Source organism: Stenella coeruleoalba, assembly GCF_951394435.1.
Source record: "Stenella coeruleoalba genome assembly, chromosome: 2".
NCBI lineage: Eukaryota > Metazoa > Chordata > Mammalia > Artiodactyla > Delphinidae > Stenella > Stenella coeruleoalba.
The window spans coordinates 42,942,631-42,950,356 of record NC_137147.1 but is presented as its reverse complement, the minus strand read 5'-3'; the positions used below and the strand labels follow the sequence as shown (position 1 = coordinate 42,950,356).

General features: G+C 41.9%; 1 protein-coding gene across 1 annotated transcript in view; it reads right to left on the bottom strand.

The window, feature by feature from the left end:
* Positions 1 to 383: 383 nt before the first annotated feature.
* The window catches only part of SLC35F4 (solute carrier family 35 member F4), a gene marked incomplete at its 3' end in the record, with an annotated part of 283,820 nt that continues 276,477 nt past the window's right edge, over positions 384 to 7,726 (bottom strand). The window contains exons 6-8 of the mRNA XM_079913412.1: positions 6,393 to 6,585; positions 2,954 to 3,043; positions 384 to 625 (exon numbers count right to left, since the gene is read on the bottom strand). Of these exons, the coding sequence (XP_079769538.1) occupies positions 384 to 625; positions 2,954 to 3,043; positions 6,393 to 6,585 (525 nt within the window). The remainder of the gene's footprint in view (positions 626 to 2,953; positions 3,044 to 6,392; positions 6,586 to 7,726) is intronic.

The window sequence follows — 7,726 nt, the reverse complement described above, 5'->3', positions numbered from 1 at the left end:
GTACTTTCTCCTCTTATGCAATTTTTTCTGATTGAATGAAAAGGTCTCAGTTCCAGGTGAGAAAAAAGTAATGACAAGCCCATAATTTAATAGAACCTCATATTTTGAGAAAATTTTGTGAATTAGGGGAAAATCTCCCCCTCCCCAAAAAACCCCAGAAGAAATAGAACAAGTATGAATATGTTTTAATAAAAAAATCTATTATGATTATTTACACCAGTTCCTTGATAAGCATATAAATGTAAACTTTTATTGTTAGCATTATTTCACATATGACTTATGCAAATTCAGAGTTAATACTGTCGTTTGAGTGTACAGGTGGTGAGAAAATTTTATTATATTCACAGAATATACATACACGTGCGTTCAGAATGTGTTCCTCTCTAAGCCAGTGGTATGGACACAGTCCCAATGGCCCTGTTTCTGCTTCTCAGGTGGACACTGGGATCAGTGATATCATCCACATGCTCCTCACTCTTCTTTTCCTTCAGGCTGTTGATGAATCTCAGGGTAATTTCATCCCACTCCTCCGGCAATAGCATCAGCAGAAACCCAATGCAGATGATGATGGTAGCAGCCAGGCGGACGACATTGAATATCACCTCCTGCTTCAGGAGATCCACAGCTAGGGAAGGAACGGCAAGTCAGTCAGTCCATCACTGTTTCTAAGCTTCTCTGAAAACAAATGACCCCATCAGTGCTACTTCTAAGAGATTTCCAAAATTCTCTCTTGTTCTCTCAAGCTCATCTTCTCTTTTTCCACGTCATTATCAATACCACTCTCTCCATTTGCTTTCCATTCCCTCTCTCTAAATCATACTTACCCTTCCAGGCAAATGCCATCTGATTGAATAATCTCTGCAGTTAAAAAAAATTTTTTTTTATTTTATATTGGAGTATTGTTGATTAATAATGTTGTGTTAGTTTCAGGTGTACAGCAAAGTGATTCAGTTATACATATACATGTATCTATTCTTTTTCAAATTCTTTTCCCATTTAGGTTATTACAGAATATTGAGCAGAGTTCCCTGTGCTATACAGTAGGTCCTTGTTGGTTACCTATTTTAAATATAGCAGTGTGTACATGCAGTTTTATTTCTTCATACTTTTCCTCTGCATCCCTTCATGCTTCTCCAGTTTCACTGGACCACTGAAGATTTTTTAAGAGCCAGGCTTATTAATGTCTAGGTCTTTGCACATGCTAGTCTTTTTAAAAATTTTAATTGAGGTAAATTTCATATAAAATAAAATTAACCGGCTTAAAGTGAGTTTAGTAGCATTTTGTACATTCGTTTTGTACAGCTTAATGTACAACCGCCTCCATCTGTTTCCAAAACATTTTCATTATTTCAAAATAAAACCCCATACCCATTAAGCAGTTACTCCCCAGCCCACTACTCTCACCTGGCAACCGTCAGCCTGCTGTGTGTCTGTGGATTTACCTATTCTAGATATTTCCTATAAATGGAAGCGTACAATATGTGACCTTTTGTATCTGGCTTCTTTTGCTTAGCATAATGTTTTCGAGGTTCAACCATACTGTAGCATGCGTTAGTGCTTCATTCCTTTTTATGGCTGAGTAATATCCCATTGTATCACAACTTGTTTATCAATTCATCTCTGGATGGCCATTTAGGTGTTTCCACCTTTGGCTGTTGTAAATAGTATGAACATTCACATACAAGGATATTTTTGAGTCCCTGTTTTCAGTTTTGCAGGAATGTAACTAGCAGTGGAATCATATATATGCTGTTCTCTTTGCATGGAATGCTCTTCCCTCTTCATATGCACTTCATCCAGCTAAACCCTCTGTTAGATCCCTCCCTTTACTCTTCTTGCAGGAAGCCTCCTTGGATGCCCCTCCTGTGTGCACTCAGAGCATTCAGTACATACCTCTATCAAAGCCATTCTCTCTCTACATTGTAATTACTCAGTTCCTTTCATCTCCTTTCTACACTACATGGTCCTGAGGGTAGAGGCTGTGTCTTATTCAGGATCTATCACCAGGTGTTAGCACAGTTGTTAGCATATACTAAGTGCTCAGAAATTATTTATCGAATGAATGAATTCATGGATGAATGAATGGAATTCCTTGACAACTCCACTCCTCCCTGATATGACTTTCCTCTAAATATCTTATAGTCCTTGGAGTGTTTTACACAATTTGATGATAAATTACTTTGTAGAGTTCTAAGTTATTTCATATATGTCGGTCTTGTTTTCCATATTCAGTGTAAGTTTCTTATGGGAACAATATCTTTTTTTCCCAGTCTCTTCTATAGTCATGATCACATAGTAAGTGCTCAATAAATATTTGCTGATTGTACTGGGGGTAAAGAAAGATGGCTACCTAAGACTTGGAAAAATAGAATTTTAAAATTAGAAGGACTATACAGTCATCCAGATAACCCACTTTCATTATTTGTCCCACGGACAGTTTACCTAGAAAGATTTTCCTGGAAAAGTAGCTTCTCCTCTTGTCCCTGAAGTGAGTCAAATTGCTTTTTTCTTATGTCTGTTCCAGAGGGCCATCTGCTGTGCCCCCAGGAGAGTCTTTCACAGCTCCCCATGGAGAGTCTGATGTGGTGCCAACACCTTGTAGTGTGCCAACACCTTTCATTAGTGATGTTTGAGACTCCTACGCTGGGATGCCTTTTGTTTCCATAGGACTTCCTCTAAAAATACCACAAAATGAGGTTGTCAGGGAGATTACATGAAACCCAAATGATACATTTGGTATTTAAGTCTAAAAGCACAACCAAGTTAAAACAGTGTTTGTAGCTGGAAATTTAAAATGTGATGCATAGTTATTCTGTTGTCTGCCACCTTCATGATATTTAAAAACATCTTCCCAGGCAAGTGACATAACTCACAATTGCTCGAAGAAACAATTCAGGGTATAAAACAAACACAAGCAGGAGACTTCCTGTGCACACGTCAAATCGTACAGTACCTGCATTTCCAGGAACGCTGAGCACTGTTCCGATGGAGATGAGGATTGGGTACGTCAGCACCACACCAACATTCACCAGGATGTTGAAGGCTGTAAAATAAAGGAGGATATACAGGATAAAGGGGAATTGCTATGCTGGGCTCTTTCCTTCTTAACATAAAAGAATCCATGTCTATGCTAAACATGCCTTCTAAATTATCTGTACCATTGGTCAATTAATCCTCTAATTCTGGAGATGGATTCATATGTATTGTACCTGAAATAGTCATATTCCTTTTTCCTCCTCTGCTATCCTGGCTGCCTGATCTCTTGGTTGGCAAAGGGGGTAGGGAGCCATGCAAAGAAGTGAAATAATCAATTCAGTACCCTGCTCATTAGCACTATTAAGTTGAGCCAGAGGTTGAAAGCTGGTGACTGATTGGGGCTTTCTCCCTTGTTACTTTACTATATCATGCTATATTCTTGAATAACTAAAAGGCCCTGGTGTTACTGCCTAACAGAAGATCTGTCCAAGGATGGCCTATGCTGCATTATTCCCTCTCTTTTGGGGTGAGCATTACATGAGCAAACAAAGTTGTGTGCAGTGTAATTCACCGAACCCCAGGCACCTTTTCCACATCCTGATTTGTACACAGATAACCCCAGGGCAGGTCCACAGAACCAACTGTAGGTATAACTTGATACCATTTAATACATATCTTCTGACAGTTTTAGGTAAATATAAAGTTAGTTAAAATAATTATCTACACAAAAATGATCAAAATTACTTGTTTTCGAAAAGAAAATGATAAATTACATAGCATTATTTTAATAGATTTCAAGCTAATGTTTATTTTAGGGGTTAGAGAAATGAGTCTTAACAACTACAGAAAGTCCTCAATTCAGAAAGGATCTCTACGGAAATGACTCAAAATGCTGTTGCCCATTCTCTGTAGAACCAAAGATGGTTCTAGAACCATTCCAGTTAGGACAGTGTTTATTCTTCTACTGTTACCTATAATTCTTACTTTAATTAAGCTCACTAACTTAGTCATCTGGAGTCACTCCTGCTTGTTAGTTAGAGACGGTGGGTTGGACTTTCACAAAACTTGGGCTTGTTCATAATTTTCATAAAATAGTAGTGGCAATCAAGGCAGAGGACCTTCCTAAGTTGATAACTACTCCTTAATGGCAGAGCTGCAATGGGAATGAATATTCCAGCATCTCAACTCTCTCCTCAAGTTTAGGGAGTCAAATATGACCTGTTCTAACAAATCAGGAATTTATTAAACACAGCACAGACTTTGCTAAACTTCCCAACTGTCATTTTATTGGCTGAACTGGATATTTTAGCAGATTGATAGGAAGTATTGGTATTTGGTTGAGAACCGAGCTTTTCTCACTCAACAAGGACCGAGTGGCTTCACTGCTTTTCCTTAGTGCTTTAGGTGGAACACTTACAAGCTCTTTTGACAATCTCAGGACAAGAATACATAATTCAATATGTTGTCTATAGCACGGGGCCCTGCCCGAGTTTAAGTGGGCCTCAGACATGTCAGGTGAATGGATGATGTCAATCTGCACGTGGGCTATGGCCAAGCCAGAGCAGGAATGAGGCCAGGTGAACCTAAGCAGATTGAAGCCATAGTTATAGGTGATGGGGGTTGGGGTCAGAGTTCAGCCTGCTCTTTGCCTCTCAGATCTGTCTCCAGCCCTGCTCTCACTAGATCATATCTGATTCCTATGGAGAAGAGAAGGTGGCACTAAAAACTCAAGAGCAGAAGCACTGAAGATTGTAAAACCCTGGGGTGTGTAACACAGTCAGGAGAGAGGCTGTCTCCTCATTTTGTCACAGGGCAACCCTGGCACAGAGAGGGCTCCAGGCACGGGGATGAGCCTGTGGGGCAGCTCTAAGCTGGGTGGCACTGCACCCAGTGCAGTGTGGAGATCACGCTGCTTGGTGGAGAACTGCAGGGTCTGGCTAGCATGGGTGATGCCCAGCCTGAGCAGGCTTGCTTAGGAGCACGTATTAGAGGTGCCAAGGGATCAACGTGGGTGGAGGGCTACTTTGCAGCAAGCTGGAGATCACGGGTCACAGCTGGGGCCAAGAGGTAGTGAAATTTGGGCTATGGTTATTCCCAATTAGATTGTTTTTGGCCAGGAAGAGATCTAGGCACTTTTAATTAGGGTGTTTTGGTCTTATGGAAAGACTGCTATTGATTTCTACTACTCAATTTAGCACAGGTTGTGAGCGGTCATAACTACACATTTTTGGCCTTCAAAAGTAGAATTTAAAGGATCAACAGTTAATGTTTGATCTTTCTCGTGAGTGTTTCCTGTCTAGTTGAAGAGCTCCCCTTAGGGGCCTGGGCCAGAGTAGAAGAAGATGACCCAATGTCTTTGTGGGAACGAAAACAAGGGCATTCTTTTTCCCTCCTAAGACTTGCAGTGCTGTTTCAGACTATGTCACCTTGATAAATAAGGTCAACTGAGGGGCGGCAGATGTCCTGCAGGTCCAGTATGGCAGGTGAACATGGAGTAGACAGAGGGTGCTGTTACCGGGTGGAACGGGGGGAGAGGAGCAGAACGAAAGGGGTTTGATTCTGAGCAGAGACACTGAGTCATTGGGTGTTTGTTGTTATTCAACTGCTTGGTGAGGAAAGAGTGGGCTTGTTATATTGAGGTTCCTCTCACATTAAATGAAAGCGCAGCTGGAAAGTGGGAGCCCCCAGCTGCTCAGGTGAAGCAGACAGCCTCAGAGTCATGGGGAGTTGGGAGACAGAACATGAGAAACACTCCAGGTGGCTATTTCTTCGTCATCTGCTAGGCACAGCCTACTTAGCAGGGCCACCTCGTCCTGTTCTGTCATCTTCTCTTTCTCGGTGAGGGTTTCCCATCTCAAACTCATTCTCCAGACACGACCAGAGTAGACTGTTTAGAATGCAGATGTAAGCCTGTCACCTCCCTGCTTAAAGATCATTAAGTGGATTTGAAAGCCAATCCCCTCAACATGGCGTTCCAGGCCCTCCGTGACCTGCTGCCCTCCCGAATGACATCTCCTTCCTTCCTCCCCAGTTCCTTCTGCACTTGGTGCTCCTGCCATTTTGATCCACTTTGAGTCCCTTGAATCCCCCATCCACTCTCCCCCCCACCTGACACACTGTGCCACACATGGAACACAATAACATCATACAGTACATCATGAAGCATGGACGAGGCTACTTGAGGATCCGTGGTGATCAGCTCAGCACTTAACCCATGGGAGGCATACTAGCTGGATAGCTCTGATCTAATCAAGCAATAATCTGCAAAGAACTTTGCAACCATTAACCAACGTTAGGTAAGTTTGGGAAATAGAGGACAGGGGTACCCAAAGGAATAATCTTACTATGACAATTTAACTCTCCAAGGAGAGGTCAAGTGACATAGGAAATGGAAGGCAAAACCCAGGGCCACTTACCCAGCCAGAGCCCTGCCATCCCGCAGAGACAGCCCCACGGCAGAGCTGCAAACGAGGACCAGTGCTCCACCTTGGTGAGATACAGGATGACCGGGGTGAAGGAGATGAAGATTAAGTTGAAGAAACCCAAAGTGGAGACAAAGTGTGCTGCTTCACCAAAGTTGGCACTTCCGAGAAACATCTTAAACAAAACCTAGAACGAGAAAGGAACTCATTAGCCACACAGTCAGTATCAGAAAGGCAATTTCTACATCATGAACTAACTGGCCCAGGGTTTAGGCTCTATGTCTTCTTATCCCACCGTCTCCATGGCACTAAATGTGCTGCTGAGATAAGGAATTCAAATGCCCTCTAGCCTTCATATGAAACAGCAAATGCCATAAAATGAATTCCACTTTCTGTGCCACAGGGAAACACTGGGAAAAACACCACCATCAGTTATGGCTATGGCGTGGATGATAAATAAGAGTGCAGACAAGCCCAGAAACATCTAGGATTGAGGTGCCGTCAGTTCTTCTCTTCAAGCATGGGATTCATTTTACCGTTATTTTGACAGGTACTGAAAACTAAATTGGACAGAGAGAGCCTGTCATTATATTACTGAGAGAAATAGTAACAATGCCGTGGATTTATAAGCACTTTTCTCTCTGAGCCTAAAATATTTTCACAAGTACCGTATTCTCCAGATTTAAAAAAAGATGGTCTTTGTTTTCTGGATTATAAATCTGTGTGTAGAAAAAGATGGCAAGGAGACATGTATAGCTAACCTAAATCACATATCAGGCTGGGGAGGAGCCAGTTCTCTAGTCCATATTTCTTGGCTTTTTAACCCCTCTGCTTCCTTTATTAATCCTTAAACAATGTAGCACAGAGTATCTCTTTTCTATGGTGCACATACGATTTTGTGCATGTCAGCAAAATATTACCACTCCCAGAATGAATACATCTGTAACATGGTCAGGAGAATTCTCTCTATAAAAGAGCCATCCCAGGCATATAGCAAGTCCAGGTATTGCTTTTAATTTCAACTAAACGTATCATTTTCTTCTCTTGAGAGACTTAAGAGAACTTGAGCACGTGCTCGTGGTATTTGGTCCCATCACACATCTCCGTGGAGACTCAGTTGGGGGCAAGTTAGACACCAATGGTGATTGAGTGAACACCTGTCAAGCTTGTCACAGAATCAGTGGGCCAGGAAATGTCGATATGGAAATAGACACAATGTCCTCTGAGCAGCAGAGTTGATGAATAATCGGAACAGGCATCCAGGGGGATGCAAAGGGCATTTTCTGCCTTTCAGAGAGGATTTTCTCATTGAAACCCCAAGAGAGGTG